Source organism: Haliotis rubra, unplaced genomic scaffold (genome assembly GCF_003918875.1).
Source record: "Haliotis rubra isolate DU_JTF1 unplaced genomic scaffold, ASM391887v1 Scf73, whole genome shotgun sequence".
Taxonomy (NCBI): Eukaryota; Metazoa; Mollusca; class Gastropoda; order Lepetellida; family Haliotidae; genus Haliotis; species Haliotis rubra.
The window spans coordinates 2,565,986-2,587,270 of record NW_025767446.1 but is presented as its reverse complement, the minus strand read 5'-3'; the positions used below and the strand labels follow the sequence as shown (position 1 = coordinate 2,587,270).

General features: G+C 39.6%; 1 protein-coding gene across 2 annotated transcripts in view; it reads left to right on the top strand.

Annotated features, from left to right (window-relative positions):
• LOC124259608 (sialin-like) overlaps positions 1-21,285 on the top strand; it is a 43,359-nt gene that overhangs the window by 9,406 nt on the left and 12,668 nt on the right. Inside the window, exon 1 of one of the 2 annotated variants that reach the window (XM_046693771.1) lies at positions 7,860-7,986. The exons of the other annotated variant lie outside the window; for it this stretch is intronic. Within the exon in view, the coding sequence (XP_046549727.1) occupies positions 7,941-7,986 (46 nt within the window). The 5' untranslated portion in view covers positions 7,860-7,940. Of the gene's footprint in view, positions 1-7,859; positions 7,987-21,285 lie in introns of those variants that run through there. 2 annotated transcript variants of the gene reach the window in all.

The following is a 21,285-nucleotide window of genomic DNA, read 5'->3' as shown; positions in this document are numbered from 1 at the left end:
CTGGATATAATGCCATATGCCAATGGTTTTTGGAACAAAAGTCATTTTCACCTGGTTATAATGCAATTACACTAGCTGCATCTAGTATACATACCTTAACTGGTTAATTGACATGACTCAAATTTATTGACCGAACTCTCTAATGCTGTAAGGAGTCATGTAATCCCAGATGGGATAACACATGTGACAGGGCCTCTGCCCTACCTGGTTATAACGCCACCCTGGATACTAGTATATTGCCATATTTTCTCCTGGACAAACGGTGGCATATAACCTGGGTACCGGTGTACTGTAATTCCAAATATAACATGTGTTACATTTGACCACTTTCTAAATGGCACTGTGTATTCATACCCTTGTTTATGTGACTTTAACCTCACCCCAGGTGGGGTCATATGTGTATCCTCTGATAGGAGGGATATAACGATTCTTTTGGGTGATTATATTGAAGTCATTTATGTCGATACTTGTTGGGAGTGTGCACTCACATATGCACCTAAGCTTTTGTACCAGTGTGCGAATTAGTTTCCAAAGTTTGCTAGCCAGTCGGGCTAGCTATGCCTGAAAGTTATTAGTCCACAAAATAAGTCACTAGCCCGAAATTTGAATGTAGACATGGGTTCCACCATTAAGCTGCTAATGTGATGAACATGTATATCAGGCCGTAATCGTACATGATTTAAAAGTGTATTATAACTTAACAAGTCGGAGAGAGTGATATATTTACAACACGACGACATAAAAATTTACTAGCCAGTCGGGCCAGTGACTGGGGATATTTACTGGCCCGACTGGATTTTTACTAGCCATTGGTTAGCGGGCCAGTGGCTATTTCACACTCTGAAATTTTGTACCACTATTGTCTTTATATATTCTTTGATAATAGTGTTTCCCCCTATCAAGTACATAATGCATATCACTCGGATTATAATTAATGTTCATAATTGTATCTTTACAATAGTTCTTTCTGCTTGCCCGCCGTGATGTTGCTGGAATATTGCTAAAAGCGGCGTAAAACCAAACTCAGTCAGTCAGTCTTTCTGCTTGCACGGTCATGGTGATCTCAACCCGTGGATTGTATTTTTAGGTATCACCTGGACTGTGCAGTCGGAACTTGCATAACCTGTAATCAAGCCTTTCATCTCAATATATTATGTTTTACAGATTAAAGATAGTATGCAGCAGAGAGGGTTCGGGTGATCCTGGCACAGTCAGGCTGGTAAGGCTCATCATCAGCTCAGGGCCCTTGCCCCCTCTACACGCAGCCCAGACAGCGAATGTGACTTCTCCCAGGAAACGCTGCCTAGGCGAACCCACCAAGAACTTTCCGGAGAATATGAAGGCTCCCCAACACTGCAGCCTTCTGCATTACCCAGAGTGTCAGAAGGGCTGTACTCCCGGTGGAGAACCCGGGCACTCTCCTGATTTGCGCCAAGAGATCAGGAGGTACCAAACCAAGGGCACCGAGAACAATGGGGAGCCTGACGACAGTGTACTTGGGATGCAAGCGAGACATTTCAAAGGCGAGGTCCGCATATTTATCATGCTTTTCCTTGATCTTGTCAATCACATTCCTGTCAAAAGGGACAGAAAATTCAATGATATAAATAAATTCATTGGCTTTATCAAAAAGGACAAGATCAGGTTTGTTGGCAGGAATTCTTCTGAGGCTGTATATGGGCCTATTCCAGAGAAGTTTGAAAGCATCATTTTCCATGACGCCCTGGACATGTTCAGGGTCGTACCATGGATGGACCTCAGAGTCAAAGCCACAGGCATGTCGGAGACGGTAGTAAAAGCAGCGAGCCATGCCATCATGTCGTTTAAGATATGCTGTTTGTGCCAAGGAAGGGCATCCACTGACAAGGTGTTATACAGTCTCTGTGAATTCATTGCAAAGTCGACATTTCATGTTAATATTCTCTTTAAGAATCACATTTAGGCGATTGCGAGTGGGAAGTGACTGGTCCTGAGCAGCAAAAAGGAAGCCCTCAGTTTCACATTTAAGACCAGCCGACTTCATCCAGGCGAAGGAGTCGGAGGGATTGCTATTCTGTTCCACACACTGCATGTACACACGATGCAATGGCTTCTCAGAAAGCTTCTCCACAAAAGACCGACTCTGGGCAGACTTGGTGAAGGACTTTACCTGGTTTACTCCCATCGCTGTACCGTCCAGCAGTACATCGCCATCAGCAAAGTCAACCTCAAATTTCAGATTCTGTCCAACAACCTTGGCACGCTTAAAATAGCTGTGGAATTCCTTGCTTTCATCATGAGTCTTCACATGCATCACTAGAGGATCATCCGATAAATAAATATGTGCAAAAGTACACAATAAAATTCTGTCATGAAGTGCCTCCACATTAATCAAACCCCGACCTCCAGAAGTGATTGGCATGTATAAACGATTAAGAGAGGAACGAGGGTGGTGGGCTCTGTTATCAGACATGATCCTTCTGGTCAGACGGTCAAGACTCTGGATGTCTTGTTTTGTCCAATCAACTACTCCAAAGGAATAGGAGAGGACTGGCACAGCAAAAGTATTGGTGGCTTTGACCTTGTTTCGAGCATTTAGCTCTGAGCTCCAGATTTTTTTTAAACGAGATTTGTACTCGGCCCGAAGTTTGTCTTGAATCTGGGCATTCTGGATCTTATCTCGAACTTGCATTCCAAGATAGGTGTAGGCCTGATCTTCCACAACATGCTCAATAACTCCTCCCCCTTGTAACTTTACGGATCCATCATTAGTTACCTTGCCACGTTTCAAATGAAGAGTATTACATTTGTCGAGTCCAAATGTCATGCCAATATCATTCGAAAAGGACTCGACAAGGAGAACCTGCTCTTTCAAATTGGTATCTCCTTTGGCAAGGAGCTCGATATCATCCATGTAAAGGAGATGAGTAAGAGGTGTTGGGGATCTGTGCTGAGGAGGTCCGGGATGGTAACCCTCCTCTTTATTGAGCAGAAAGCTCAAAGGATTTAAAGACAAACAAAAAAGCAAAGGACTAAAGGAATCCCCCTGAAATATTCCCCTTCTGATTGGAATAGATTCCGAAGTCTGCACCTGCCCCAGCGAGTACATCTCAAGCTGAGTCGACCAGCAACTCATTAAAGACTTGAGTAAATCAAGTATTCGCTCAGGGAGGTCAATACAATGAAGAGACTTCAGAATCCATTCGTGAGGGACAGAGTCGTATGCTTTTTTTGTAGTCAATCCAGCACATGGAGAGGTTGCGGTGATATGTTTTAGCCTCTTCCAAAATCATTTTCTGTACAAGAAGTTGATCCTTGCACCCCCAACATCCCTTTCTTGCTCCCTTCTGCTCTCTGTAAATTATATCATTGGAAGAGCAGTAAGATGACACGAGGTTTGTCAAACACCCTGTGAATATTTTGTATTGTGTATTCAAACATGTGATAGGGCGGAAGTTTTTTGGGATCAGTCAAGTCTCCTTTCTTGGGGAGAAGTATTGTGCGACCTTTGCAGAACCATGGAGGAACATCACCTGTGTCCACAAGAGAATTGAAACAGTGTAGTAATGGTGTTTGGACACAGGGGAACAGTTTCCAATACCGATTTCGAATGCCATCAGGCCCTGGAGCTGTATTTGATTTGGACTTTTCTATAACACTTTTCAGGCAATCTGGTGAGATGTAACAGACAAACGACCTAGTTAACTTCTCATGCATTGCATGGTCATAATCACGGACCCATGGTGCCTCAAGGTTACAGTTGCCGGGTACAGACCACAACTGTTTCCAGAACCTTTCATTGGCATCCATGGGAGGCCGTTTGTCATGTTCACCATCACCCTTTGCTTTCAGTTGCCTGTAGAAGTGCTTTTCATTGTTTCTAAACAGTTTATTTTGTTTGATGAACTTATTTTTCTTATTATTATCATTACTATCGTTTTGCTGTGTTGTGTAATCTTTCACTGGAGTACTTTGCGCAATAGGCACACTTGCCCATCCCTTTTCCGTGAGACGTAATTATTGCACAACGGTAGTAATTCACCAAGTCTTACAAATAGAAGAGATATAACTGAACATTCTGGCAAACACCCGATGCATATTCAAATCAAGCGAAGGAAACTGCAAAAATAAGAAGTTGGAGTGAGATTTCTGTAGACAGCTGGTGAGATAAGGGCTGGTCGAGTTACCTACAGGTTAAACGCCACCAAATGTTTTCCCATAGACTTCATTAGTAACCTTATAATTTTAAAAAAATGGACAGGCTATCAACAGCCATTCCATGTACACATGGGTACACTCTGGCCTTTAAACTACCATAAAACACAATATCTGGCCAACTTGTCCGGCTCGTTTTGCGAGCACAGGAAGCGGAACACATCAACCCCAGTATCGCACCAAATGTCACCTATTGGAAAATATCTGTACACACAATAAGCATAAGTGATGGTGATAAAAATGACAGCATTTAATACTTAAAATTATGGTCAGTTTTAATTACTGGTTGGATGTGCTTTTAAAAACAAACATCTTACACTATTTCATCCAATCACAGCTGCCACATGTCTCTGTCTCTCTTGACTTGTTTACATACGGACCGGCTCAGCGAGCAAGCGATACTGATTTAGTGTAGTGGAACCTACAGCCACTGCCTGGGAATAAAGGATGCACGGACAGAGACTTACCGCCGGTCAAGGTGACCCAACTTACCACAGCTTCTCGGTGACTGGCTCTTCACAGTACTTCCCGGCACCATTCGTAACTACTCGCCTTTTTTCGGCTTGTCCGGAATGACACGAGTTGGTGACGAATGTCCCGGCACACGGCACATGTGAGTCAACCTCTATTCAGTCAATGAAAGTTTTAAATATTTGAGGGCGTTGGGAAGCCTAGTGGTTAAAGCATTCGCTCGTCACGCCGAAGACCCGGGTTCGATAAACCACATGAGTGAAGCCCATTTCTGGTGGAATATTGTTGGAAGCCGCGTAAAACGATACATAGTGTATAACGCAACATAATGTTGTTCCAAGTTCTGTGTCCTGCTGCCTGTGAATAGCTGCAAAATTGCATATATGGCCTTGAGCAATGCTCACTCACTCACTCAGTCTGCCCCGGAGGACTCCAACAGCCTCTGCCCAGACATCCTTGACTGTGTCCAAAACAACTTGTGAAATCCTCTTGATCTATTAATCTTGGCTGACTCCGTTGCCGGACCGATGTTCTGTGTGCGACGCCAGAGCAACCTCTGAGGTAGGTAGCGAGGAAAGACCTAACTAAGTCTTCATTTGCGCTGGTCATTTCCAAGTCAAGTTGAAATGCTTGTTGAGCTGGAGAGAACCCAACGGTTTGTGCTGTGTCCTTAGTTCCCTCAAAGCTGTGTTCGGACCGACTTGGGAGCAGACAGTTTATAAGAGGAAACACATGTCCCGGAACTCAGCTAGAAAAAATAGAGCTTGCCAAACAACCACAAAATTGACGAGAACGTGCCGTCCCCGTAACGACGTCGGCCTTCCAGAGTTGTTCTAGGTCCTTGTTAGTCAGGATGAGGATGGGTTCTTCTTTTTCACCTCTGTGTAGGAATCCCCTGCGTCTTTCTAGGCCCACTGGCCATCAATGTCTAGCTGCCTGGTTCGTGGCAGACGAGGCATGGTTTTGTGGCGTTGTCGGTACATGATGATCTTATGGGAAGAAAAGTCGGACTCCCGACAAGGAGGCCAACAGGACGACGTGTGAATCATTTGCTTGATAACGGTGTTAGGATCTACACCGAAACGCGCATCCACTGCAATAAAGAAGCTGTCTATCCATAAAAGGTGTTCCTCTTCTTCATCCTTGTAGATGATAGGTACAGGGGTAGTTTCTGTACAACAAAGCTGAATCAGCTTGCTCTTAAAGCATGCACCGACATGCATGAAAAACTCGGTATCGGGATGGCTGTGCTCATGCTTTACAGCTACGTGCAGCATGTTGTTTTCATTGAGGATATAAGCTTTACACTGAGTTGTGACATACTTCCAGGAACGTTTGTTGACTCTCCTGTAATTGACCTTGTATCTGTGGCTGACCCTTTTCTGTCTGTATCTAGTCATAGATCCACACTTACTACTGCCAGTTACCTGTAAATCTAACCACACATTACTATTGATAAGATTTCTTTACTGAGATGTTGCAGTCAATCCACGCTTATTTCATTTACACATAAAGCTGAAACTTATCTGCTTTCGCAATTTTACAGTTAACTCTGCTGTTAAAATACACCATTAATTTTGTTTTAACCCTCTAAAACAACAGGACTTTGTCCGTCTTACTGCAGAGTCCTCTTTGTTGAGACAGCCGTTCAGCCTTGGTGATGTTACTGCGTCTGGTACTCCAGTTATTTGCGTGTTTGTTTATAGTCGATACTACCTGATTTATCTACACCGGTGAAGATCCGAGATAGAATTGGTCTTTAGCAACCCATGCTTGCCGTAAGAGGCGACTGACGGGATCGGGTGGTCAGGCTCGCTGATTTTGTTGACACGTCATCGTATCTCGATTGCGTAGATCGATGCACATGGTGTTAATCACTGAATTGTCTGGTACAGACTCGATAATTACAGACCGCCGCCATATAGATGGAATATTGCTGAGTGCGGCGTTAGACAGCAGGCAAACAAACAAACCGTCAAGAAACGTAGGCTTTGTTTAACTATCATTGATTATGTACCAGATTATAACATCGGAACTAATCTTAGATCACCATGCGTATTAATTAAGCACCTCCTGATTCCATATCCAATTCCGTCAGTTAATGACAAACAATAATGGGAAGAAAATTGATTACCCTTGCCGCAAAGTGAAAGGCGCCTCGCGAATGTCATCAATGGGAGATGTGTCAATGGTAATCATTGATCGTTTTTTAACTGGAATTTTGCACATGTAACTGACACACAATGTACAACCACCTTCTGGCATCTTACTGTATCCGTTTCCGAGTTTCGTTGTAATTGTGAAGAGTTGCGTCCCTTAGCCGTACCAGGATCTGCTGACCGTTGGTTCTTATTCGAAATTTGCTCTCATAACTCCAGGTTGTAGCCATCGACATGCCAATGTATATATAGATACCACATGAGTGGTCTAAGTGAAGTATCACTATCAAGGGCACTGGCGCACAGTCCGCTAGATTACACATTGCGATAACGACAGGAGTGAGTGAGTGAGTATGGTTTTACGCCGCTTTTAGCAATATTCCAGCAATATCACGGGGGGCACCAGATATGGGCTTCACACATTGTACCCATGTGGGGAATCGAACCGGGTCTTCGGCCTGACGGCCACGTAACCACAAGGCTACCCCACAGCCCTTACCAGCCACAGGAAACCATGGGATTTGATATGCGTTCAGAATCATTACCAAACAGGAGTCGCCTCCAAAATTGTGCTGACTCGCCGCGAAATAATATTGTATATACAATATAACAGTACAAAGCACTGTTAAGCTTGTTCAGCAGCGCTCAACACAAATGTGCAAGCCGAGACGCAAGAATGCGGATTAATGTCCCCATTGGTTGATTGGAGATATGTGTTAATGAGATCTCGGAACAAATAATAATTAGAGACTCACGATCATACATATAGACTCAGTTCAAGTGTATACCTTCGGCCCTGAGATACAGATCGCAAAGGTCGAGTTTGACTGGTGAAGTGTACTGGCGTGAAGTAGTTGGGGTATTGTGATATCATATGAGTTTGTATGCTCCCCAGGGAGTTGAGATTGACAATACGATGTGCCGTTGAGATTGACATCCAGTGAACGAGGGAAAAAACAAAGCGCCTTTGAGCAGCTGAGCGGAGCTGGATATCGGCGCTATACAAATGTATATATGATATGATGATATGTAATAACTAGTTCTAACTGGGTTCCTTCCTGCTGTGTTGGAAATACAGCGCATAGCTCGTAGTCATTTACTGGCTTTTCGTGGGACATGCTGCGATCTGGCTCGGCGGATAACGGTACGGCACATGTACGAGGTCAGTGCAGCTGTCTGTCTGTCTCTCTCTCTCTCTCTCTCTCTCTCTCTCCCCCCTCTCTCTCTCTCTATGTGTGTCTGTTCCTTTCTCCCCCCTCTCTCTCTATGTCTCTCTTTCTCTCTCTGTCCTCTCCGTCCCTCTCCCCTCTCTCTCTGTGTGTCTCTCTCTTCTCCCTCTCCTCTCCTCTCTCTGTCCCTCCATCTCTCTCTCTCTCTCCCTCCCTCTCTCTCTCTGTCTCCTCTCCCTCTCTCTCTCTGTCCCTCCGTCTCTCTCTCTCTCTCCCTCTCCCTCCCTCTCCATTCCCTCTCTCTCTGTCTCCTCTCTTTCTCCCTTCTCTCTCTCTCCATTCTCTCTCTCTTTCTCTCTCTCTCAGTCTCTATCGCTCTGTGTTTCTCTGTCTCTCTAACTCTCCACCCTCTCTGTTTGGTGTTGGGGCAACGCCCATTTTATAATAAAATGCAGTTGAGTTTACGAACTCATTATTTTTGTATTAAAAGCTTGTGTGTGAGTGTGATAGGAAAAAGAAATTAGATCGTGACTTTTGTTATTGTTGTTACACATATAGAATCCAAGAAGGGACATTGTCACGTTGTCACCCTTACAAAAACAAACACTGTCAAAACTCACCAAAGTGTGACAATGCGACAACCAATTTATGTCCTACATTCAGCTTATAGAAGAAACATCGTTTAACCGAAACATATCCGTGGCTGTATTTTTGATAGCGTACCACGACAACACTTGTATTTCCGAAAAAAATATCAGCTGTATCTAAGGAAGCCGAATTGCGCGCCTCAATTATTCACTATCGTGTATCTGATTGTCAAATTTGTTTTGCATTTTATTTTGTCTTGCACACGGTCTTGCCGGGAACTTTCCGCATTTGATGTCTCCGTGACCACTTTGTTGATGCTGCTGTTAATGTTACCAACGGCTCTATGCCATTCTATTTCCACGCACGCCGAAGACCCGGGTTCGAATCCCCACATGGGCACAATGTGTGTAGCCCATTTCTGGTGTCCCCCGCCGTGATGTTGCTGGAATATTGCTAAAAGCGGCGTAAAACCAAACTCAGTCAGTCAGTCTATTTCCACGCTTTATGCCTTTGTATTTCCACGCTTTATGCCCTTGTATTTCCACGCTTTATGCCATTCTATTTCCAAGCTTTATGCCTTTGTATTTCCACGCTCTATGCCTTTGTGTTTCCACGCTTTATGCCATTGTATTTCCAAGCTTTATGCCTTTATGTTTCCACGCTTTTACCTCTTTATGATTCATGCCTCTTTACCTCCGTGCTGCATGTTTCATTATCTCCATGCTTCATGTTCCTTTAACTCCTGTTTTATGTTTCTTCATCTCCATGTGTCATGTTTCTTCATCTCCATGTGTCATGTTTCTTCATCTCCGTACTAAATGTTTCTTTATCTCCATGTGTCATGTTTCTTTATTTCCGCGTTTCATGCCTCTGTTTCATGTCTCGGTATCTCCATACTTCCTGTATCATAACTCGACAGTTTCTGTTTACCGACTAAAGCAAGACAGTATGCGTAACCAGCATCATTCATTGCACGTTACCGACATCCAGTCGTTGAGTTACCGACAGCCTCGTGCGATTTTATAAATGCTTATTCTTCAACACATAGACATTAATAAGCAAATTCAGTACATTCAATGTGTTTCCACCATCAAAGTTTATCAGTGTGCTAAATAATGTTGATTGTATACACGTGGAAGACTGCTAATTCGAGGGGAATAATCGCCAAGCGATCTTACCTGCCGCCATGTTGGGATGCTGGTAACGTGCGTTGTACAGTGACATTGTACCCTTGTGGGTAATCGAACCCGGGTCTTCGGCGTGACGAGCGAACGCTTCAACCACTGGGCTACCCCACCGCCCTTGAAATAAGGCTAAATGTGGCACAAAGACCAAACTGACTCACATCTTTAAGCGCTACGTTTGCTAATAAGGACTTATATTCTAGACCCTCTGCATGAATGTGTAGGCGTATTCTATCCACACATCAATGCCGAACTGGAATATATATTTCAAATGATTTGGTCAGACGTGAGATCGTACAGCACAAGCTGTGGAAGCCCTCGACTTTCGATTGTTTGCACATGCGGACAATCGGAACAACTTACTCATGCTGCACGCGGAATGCTCTTCGTCACTATCACATGACCAACAGCTGTGGCACTTGGGAAAGGGAATCACATGGTATAAGTACTTAACGGTACAATTAACGGTTGTGTCTTGATCTGACAAATACCAAGACACAATTCTTGTATTTACAGATGTATACTGAACGCAGGCAACGAGAATGTACCCTGAAGCGTGGACGGTAGTCAAGAAATCTCTAATGTTTTTGCTAGGTAGCTGACACATTCTACAGAACCGAATACGAAATAACGTACTTTGAACATAACACAAATCAATAGACACGTGATGTTGTCAATTATTTTTGGTCTGTCATCATTTGTATCATGTTGCATAACTGAACTTGAATTTGCATTCGGTGAAGGGCATTAAAATTAATTGCACCATTTGGTCCTGGTGTCACGGATGGGGTAGTCACGGATGTGTGTGTGTGGGGAGGGGAGGGGAGATAGTGCTAACGCTTTATGCAAATGTATGCAAATTGCTGTTATAAATGTTTGGGTGGCAGGTGTTACGGCCCACGCAGGGCAGTATAACCTTTAGCGAATGCGTGCTCTCATAACTGATTTCACACGATTTTCCTTTTATAGATCTAAGGATAAGATATTTGGATAGCTGTGTCTATATGCATTATCTTACTAGGTCATGTCAATATACATATTGCACAGTACATAGCTGTGTCTATATACATTGTGTGACTTAGTCAATATACATAGTACACAATACATAGCTGTGTCTATATACATTGTGCCACTTGGTCAATATACATAGTACACAATACATTTTTGTACATAGCTCTATTTTGTGCTACTTGGTCAATATACATAGTGCCACTTGGTCAATAACATAGCTGTGTCTTAGTGTCTATATACATATATACATTGTGCCACTTGGTCAATATACATAGTACACAATACATAGCTGTGTCTATATATACATTGTGTCACTTGTCAATATACATAGTACACAATACATAGCTGTGTCTATATACATTGTGCCACTTGGTCAATATACATAGTATACAATACATAGCTGTGTCTATATACATTGTGCCACTTGGTCAATATACATAGTACACAATACATAGCTGTGTCTATATACATTGTGCCACTTGGTCAATATACATAGTACACAATACATAGCTGTGTCTATATACATTGTGCCACTTGGTCAATATACATAGTACACAATACATAGCTGTGTCTATATACATTGTGCCACTTGGTCAATATACATAGTATATATAATACATAGCTGTGTCTCTATACATAGTATACAATACATTGTGCCACTTGGTCAATATACATAGTATACAATACATAGCTGTGTCTATATACATTGTGCCACTTGGTCAATATACATAGTATACAATACATAGCTGTGTCTATATACATTGTGCCACTTGGTCAATATACATAGTACACAATACATAGTATACAATACATAGCTGTGTCTATACATATACATTGTGCCATACTTGGTCAATATACATAGTACACAATACATAGCTGTGTCTATATACATTGTGCCACTTGGTCAATATACATAGTATACAATACATAGCTGTGTCTATATACATTGTGCTACTTGGTCAATATACATAGTATACAATACATAGCTGTGTCTATATACATTGTGCTAATTAAGAATATACATAGTAATACAATATACATAGCTGTGTCTATATACATTGTGTGACTTGGTCAATATACATAGTACACAATACATAGCTGTGTCTATATACATTGTGTACCTTCTGTCACTTGGTCAATACATAGTAACAATACATAGCTGTGTTCTGTATAGGTTACGTACTTGGTCAATATACATAAGCGCTTACATAATTTTGTTCAGCTATATACATATGTGTGATCTGCGCTTCAATATACATAGTATACAATACATAGCTTTGTCTATATATATCACCTGTGACTCTCGTAGTTCAGGAAGTTTACATAGCTGTGTCTAAATACATGTGCACGTGTGGTCAGTTTAATGTATATACCTACATATAGCTAGCTGTGTGATATACATTGTGCCACTTGGTCAATATACATAGTACACAATACATAATCTGTGTGCTCTATATACATTGTGCCACTTGGTCAATATACATATGAATACAATACATAGCTGTGTCTATATACATTGTGCTTGACTTGGTCAATATACATAGTACACAATACATAGCTGTGTCTATATACATTGATGTCAAACATAGCTGTGTTTCATAGTCAATATACATAGTACACACAATACATAGCTGTGACAACGTACATAAATTTGTGTCTATATACATTGTGTCCACTTCCAATATACATAGTGTACACAATACATAGCTGTGTCTATATACATTGTGCTACAATATTGTGCCACAATACATAGCTGGTCAATATACATAGTATACAATACATAGCTGTGTCTATATACATTGTGCCACTTGGTCAATATACATAGTATACAATACATAGCTGTGTCTATATACATTGTGCCACTTGGTCAATATACATAGTACACAATACATAGCTGTGTCTATATACATTGTGCCACTTGGTCAATATACATAGTACACAATACATAGCTGTGTCTATATACATTGTGCCACTTGGTCAATATACATAGTACACAATACATAGCTGTGTCTATATACATTGTGCCACTTGGTCAATATACATAGTACACAATACATAGCTGTGTCTATATACATTGTGCCACTTGGTCAATATACATAGTACACAATACATAGCTGTGTCTATATACATTGTGCCACTTGGTCAATATACATAGTATACAATACATAGCTGTGTCTATATACATTGTGTAACTTGGTCAATATACATAGTACACAATACATAGCTGTGTCTATATACATTGTGCCACTTGGTCAATATACATAGTACACAATACATAGCTGTGTCTATATACATTGTTGGTGCCACTTGGTCAATATACATAGTACACAATACATAGCTGTGTCTATATACATTGTGCCACTTGGTCAATATACATAGTACACAATACATAGCTGTGTCTATATACATTGTGCCACTTGGTCATGTCAATATACATAGTATACAATACATAGCTGTGTCTATATACATTGTGTAACTTGGTCAATATACATAGTATACAATACATATCTGTGTCTATATACATTGTGCCACTTGGTCAATATACATAGTACACAATACATAGCTGTGTCTATATACATTGTGTGACTTAGTCAATATACATAGTACACAATACATAGCTGTGTCTATATACATTGTGCCACTTGGTCAATATACATAGTACACAATACATAGCTGTGTCTATATACATTGTGCTACTTGGTCAATATACATAGTATACAATACATAGCTGTGTCTATATACATTGTGCTACTTGGTCAATATACATAGTATACAATACATAGCTGTGTCTGTATACATTGTGCTACTTGGTCAATATACATAGTATACAATACATAGCTGTGTCTATATACATTGTGCTACTTGGTCAATATACATAGTACACAATACATAGCTGTGTCTATATACATTGTGCCACTTGGTCAATATACATAGTACACAATACATAGCTGTGTCTATATACATTGTGCCACTTGGTCAATATACATAGTATACAATACATAGCTGTGTCTATATACATTGTGCTACTTGGTCAATATACATAGTACACAATACCGTCTGAAATGTAATTAAGATCGGTCCAGCAATAACAACATAGTTTCTGAGAATTATCACCGACTGTATACTAACACATTTTCTATATGCATTGTGTACCTTCTGTCAATATTCATACATACATAACAAGTAAACTGTGTTCTGTATTATAGGTTACACTACACAATACATAGTGTGTACTATAAATCCATTGAAGCGCTTACCGAATTTTGTTCAGCTATCGTTATTGTGATCTGCGCTTAAACCTGATAGGATCAAAACTAGCTTTTGAATGTCAGATCGACCTGTGACAAAAGCAGTTCAGGAAGTTTGCTTCCAATTGTGTTCAAATCATGGGAACGTGAGTCAGTTTAATGTAAATCCTCATATTTGTGTGACGACCTGAAACAAAGGTTAATCTGTGTGCTGCAGTATAGAGACACTCCACTTGTACTTCATTATGAATAAGCATGGTCCTTGTAAACAAAGGATTTTCTTGAAGTGTGCGTGAAAAGTACTTGAATACTGAATACAAACACCTGTATTAAACCCAGATTGATGTCAAACACTTAGTCACATTGGCCTCAGACAACGTGCAATAAATTTGTGAAATACCATTCCGTCCAGTCCATATGTATAGTGGACGTGAATACATAGCTGTGTCTATATACATTGTGCCACTTGGTCAATATACATAGTATACAATACATAGCTGTGTCTATATACATTGTGCCACTTGGTCAATATACATAGTATACAATACATAGCTGTGTCTATATACATTGTGCCACTTGGTCAATATACATAGTACACAATACATAGCTGTGTCTATATACATTGTGCCACTTGGTCAATATACATAGTACACAATACATAGCTGTGTCTATATACATTGTGCCACTTGGCCAATATACATAGTACACAATACATAGCTGTGTCTATATACATTGTGCCACCATGGTCAATATACATAGTACACAATACATAGCTGTGTCTATATACATTGTGCCACTTGGTACACAATACATGGCAATATACATAGTACACAATACATAGCTGTGTCTATATACATTGTGCTACTTGGTCAATATACATAGTACACAATACATAGCTGTGTCTATATACATTGTGCCACTTGGTCAATATACATAGTACACAATACATAGCTGTGTCTATATACATTGTGCCACTTGGTCAATATACATAGTACACAATACATAGCTGTGTCTATATACATTGTGCCACTTGGCCATGGCAATATACATAGTACACAATACATAGCTGTGTCTATATACATTGTGCCACTTGGTCAATATACATAGTACACAATACATAGCTGTGTCTATATACATTGTGCCACTTGGTCAATCATATACATAGTACACAATACATAGCTGTGTCTATATACATTGTGCCACTTGGTCAATATACATAGTACACAATACATAGCTGTGTCTATATACATTGTGCCACTTAGGTCAATATACATAGTACACAATACATAGCTGTGTCTATATACATTGTGTATACTTGGTCAATATACATAGTACACAATACATAGCTGTGTCTATATACATTGTGCCACTTGGTCAATATACATAGTACACAATACATAGCTGTGTCTATATACATTGTGCCACTTGGCCATGGCAATATACATAGTACACAATACATAGCTGTGTCTATATACATTGTGCCACTTGGTCAATATACATAGTACACAATACATAGCTGTGTCTATATACATTGTGCCACTTAGTCAATATACATAGTACACAATACATAGCTGTGTCTATATACATTGTGCCACTTGGTCAATATACATAGTACACAATACATAGCTGTGTCTATATACATTGTGCCACTTGGTCAATATACATAGTGCACAATACATAGCTGTGTCTATATATACATTGTGCCACTTGGTCAATATACATAGTACACAATACATAGCTGTGTCTATATACATTGTGCCACTTGGTCAATATACATAGTACACAATACATAGCTGTGTCTATATACATTGTGCCACTTGGTCATGTCAATATACATAGTATACAATACATAGCTGTGTCTATATACATTGTGTAACTTGGTCAATATACATAGTATACAATACATAGCTGTGTCTATATACATTGTGTAACTTAGTCAATATACATAGTACACAATACATAGCTGTGTCTATATACATTGTGTAACTTGGTCAATATACATAGTACACAATACATAGCTGTGTCTATATACATTGTGCCACTTGGTCAATATACATAGTACACAATACATAGCTGTGTTTATATACATTGTGCCACTCTGTCAATATACATAGTACACAATACATAGCTGTGTCTATATACATTGTGTGACTTGGTCAATATACATAGTACACAATACATAGCTGTGTCTATATACATTGTGCCACTTGGTCAATATACATAGTACACAATACATAGCTGTGTCTATATACATTGTGCCACTTGGTCAATATACATAGTACACAATACATAGCTGTGTCTATATACATTGTGTCACTTAGTCAATATACATAGTACACAATACATAGCTGTGTCTATATACATTGTGCTACTTGGTCATGTCAATATACATAGTATACAATACATAACTGTGTCTATATACATTGTGTAACTTGGTCAATATACATAGTAAACAATACATAGCTGTGTCTATATACATTGTGCTACTTGGTCAATATACATAGTACACAATACATAGCTGTGTCTATATACATTGTGTGACTTAGTCAATATACATAGTACACAATACATAGCTGTGTCTATATACATTGTGCCACTTGGTCAATATACATAGTACACAATACATAGCTGTGTCTCTATACATTGTGCCACTTGGTCAATATACATAGTACACAATACATAGCTGTGTCTATATACATTGTGCCACTTGGTTAATATGCATAGTACACAATACATAGCTGTGTCTATATACATTGTGTAACTTGGTCAATATACATAGTATACAATACATAGCTGTGTCTATATAGATTGTGTAACTTAGTCAATATACATAGTATACAATACATAGCTGTGTCTATATACATTGTGTAACTTCGTCAATATACATAGTATACAATACATAGCTGTGACTATATACATTGCGCCACTTGGTCAATATACATAGTATACAATACATAGCAGTTTGTGTAGACATAGCTGTGTCTATATACATTGTGCCACTTGGTCAATATGCATAGTACACAATACATAGCTGTGTCTATATACATTGTGTAACTTGGTCAATATACATAGTATACAATACATAGCTGTGTCTGTATAGATTGTGTAACTTAGTCAATATACATAGTATACAATACATAGCTGTGTCTATATACATTGTGTAACTTCGTCAATATACATAGTATACAATACACAGCTGTGACTATATACATTGCGCCACTTGGTCAATATACATAGTATACAATACATAGCAGTTTGTGTATACATTGTGTGACTTGGTCAATATACATAGTACACAATATATAGCAGTGTGTGTATACATTGTGCCACTTGGTCAATATACATAGTACACAATACATAGCTGTGTCTATATACATTGTGTAACTTAGTCAATATACATAGTGCACAATACATATCTGTGTCTATATACATTGTGCCACTTGGTCATGGCAATATACATAGTACACAATACATCGCTGTGTCTATATACATTGTGTAACTTGGTCAATATACATAGTATACAATACATAGCTGTGTCTATATACGTTGTGTAACTTAGTCAGTGTACCGTTTACAGGAACAGATAACAGCATCTGTCTCATTTTCATATGTTCAATTGGGCTGTCTATGTTAGAGCGTAACTGGCTTTAGTTTACTGTACTAATATAAAATATTCATAGTTGAAGTGACCTTTAAGGCTTACAAAGATTTTGCAGTGGATATGGCACTATGTAATATAGTATACACATATTCACATACATGAGAAAGATATTGATCATTTCGCCACAGTATGTCCTTTGGCTGCAGCGTGCTATCTGGATTATGGTTGTAACGTGTATTCAATGCGACGTATGAAACATCTGGGTTAATGAAGCAGTGCTTCTCAGTGGACAATAGCTATTGTACTTTATACTGTAGTTGACTACTTTTGTTTGACGCTGCATTCAATGTGCCAGCTGTATGTCGACAGTCCGTAAAAAACCGTATCTAGTTGGAACAAACCAGTGATTGGCACCATGACCATTCTGACCTTGACCTTGACCTGACCGCCCTATCCCGTTAGTTGCCCTTTACTACTGGCAATGGCTGAAAGTTAATTCTGACGGAGTGAGAACTTAATATGTTTGGACAATATGAGTTGTCTCCCCTTGCGCACACGCACGTGTACATGCAAACACACACACACACACACACACACACACCTCCACTCACAACCCCATTGCACCTCATATGTGCTATGGGCGCTGGTTGTATTGGAATTAAGATATTAGGATCAAGCGTTGTGTTGGCATGTTTACGAGTGCGACTTGAAACAACAGCAAACACGTCTAGACTGTTTATGTGCGGCATCTACGTGACATGAAAATATTGCTTCATCTATGACATAACATGCTTCCACGCCTGGGCTATGGACGGCAAGGCGTACTTTTCATAGATTCATTCTTTCGTCATTCTTGCCTGAATTTCATTAACGGGGGAACGCGTATTTTAAACTGGGAGGTGGAAAATTACTGTCACTTTTTTTTTGTAACCAACATTAACATTGTAAATAGTTCTTTAAATAAAAAGCCATATGTTACTTATATTGAAAATAGCACCAATCATTTGTATAAAATCATCTCTTGGCCCCTTCTTAAAGTACTACACAGTTCCTAACGGGTGTATTCATACATATCCGAGACCATATTCGAACCAACTGCCTTGGTGTTACATCTTCCTAATAGCTTTCAGGAGCATTTTAAACATTATCTTGAGTAAGGTTATTTATTCTGAAAATGTACCAGTTTGGACCAACATCACACCACAAATACACCCATGAGAACCATTCAACATATTTGATCTATATGACGTGTCCGACAGCAAAATAATGTCCCTGGAAACTAAAGTACATTTGATAAAATCGGCTATAAGACAGCCATAAGCTTAAGTTGTAAATATTTGAAATTATTAAAACAAACTAGGAGAAAGGGAGTCTCCTTGTGTGCTACACTTACCAACATCAAATCATCAACAAGTTAACACTATATTTGAGATTTCATTCATGTGTTTTACAACGATATATGTGTCGCTGTGTGTTCATCTACCTTGTACAAAGTGTGAAATGCCATGATCAGAGTGTCACAGACAGAAAATGATAAATATATTGTTTTATCAAACTTATCAACAATCTCGTTTCTCTAGCCAGAGGGAATAAGGTAATGTCGAATGGTTGCGAGATGTGAATGAAGATAAGATAAGATAAGATAAGATAAGATAAGGGATAAGATAAGATAAGATAAGATAAGATAAGATAAACTTTATTGTCCCGCAAGGGAAATTTGTTTTGCATTCAAAGAGCCAATACAGGCATATAACAACAAATAATTTAAAGTATATATACACAATGCCAAGCTAATCAGAATATAATGTTGAATTATAACATAATCAAAGTTTATGATATAATAATCACTCGTGCCTCATCATAGATTTCACTATTACAATTTTGGAGGAAGATTTAGACGTTTTATGCTGTATGGGACAAATGATTTTGAAGTTCTATTAGTTTTGTAATACATGATTTTGAAACGGCGGCCAGAAGGCAGAATTTCATAACATTCATTTAAAAAGTGTGATGGATCCAATTGAATCGCCAGATCTTTCTTCTTAACTTTTGACTCATATTGAAAAGGTAGAGGTTCGAAATTGAAGCCGCAAATTTTGCTTGATATGTTTACAATTTTGTCAAGTTTGTTTTACTTGGAAGGAAGCTCATAATGATCTCAGGACACGTATATACCTGAGAGAACATTGACGTCTCTAATTAGAAGAAGGCCATTCGGCTCACGGTGCCTCCGGACGAGGTCGTAAATAACTGTTCATAACCAATGGGCGTTCACGTAGGATTGCTTTACTTGAGGACACCACAAATCACGTATCAAACAAGACTTGCATCAGTAAATAGAAATTACTATATCATCAAACATCAAATCGTGTTTTCACATATGAGACCTATCTAAGGTCGCGTCAGCTAAACTTCGTATCATCCAGTCAGACTCGAGGCTTCTAAATTCTCGGTACAAGAGAGTTAGCCGACAGACAAGCTGATTTATGTATCTTCATAAACAAACTAGATAAACGGGCAGTTCCCAACTGAAATGATGAAGGCCGTTTATTGCAGACAGTTATTGTATCTGATTTCTTGGAGATTGATTCCTTATATTTTTACATTAATCTTTTACATGGATTAACGTATATATACTCTTCAAAAAAAGGAAACTTGACATGGTGTTGTGGAGTTTACTTACCGAGTGCATATAATTGATTCAAACATGACATCATTGCTCAGTTACAGTAAAATCATTACTTTACAAATATTCAAAACATGATTATCCAGAAATGGTTTGGTAAAACTATTATCAAGGGCTATTAAAGCCACTTGGTCAGAGTAAAATGTCAGTATCTACCATGAGCATCTATAACAGCTTGGCAGCGGTGACCCATAGAAGAAAGAAGATGCCGAATGCTGTGTGCAGTGTCTTGATACTCTTGCTGTAGTGCTGTGTGCAGTTCTTGTAGTGTCTGAGGTGGCGGATTACGCTGGCGCAAGCGTCGATCAAGAGTATCCCATAGATGTTCAATGGGGGACAAATCCGGCGATCGAGAAGGCCAATGTAACAACTGAACATTGATGGAGGAAGACTTGTCAAACACGTGCAACGTGAGGTCGAGCATTGTCATGCTCCAAAGATCAGCCTTTGATGTTGATGTAGGGAACGACGTGACGTTGAACTGGTTTTCTGTCAAAAGTCGGTTTTTCCATAGCCAATTGCGCACTGTCTGGTCGGAAATTCGGCGCAGTCAAGGATTTGGATTGTTGTGAATGATGCGGCCGTGGTGTTTGAACGAAACTGTCACAACCGGATGTGGAGATCCTGGGCGGCGGTGGTAACTCTAGTCGACCTGACCATGGGTCTGTCATTAAAACCCCCAGTTTTTTTGTATCGGGTCCATAGGTTTGAGATGGTCTGTCTGGACACGCTGAAGTGCCTTGCCACATCACGATGTCCGTCCTTGTAAACGGCCGATGGCGTTGTGTCGTTGAGCTTTTGTCAGTTTTTTCATTCTCTTGTCGTCTATAGTGGCTTAAAGCAATGCGTGTGGGGTATCAGCTCAGGGTGATACACAATTTCATGATGCTCGTGCATTTCATGTAGGGTGCGTTTTAGCGATTCACTACAGACGTGGGTCTAACGTTACGTTTTTGTTAAACGTTTTTCTTTTT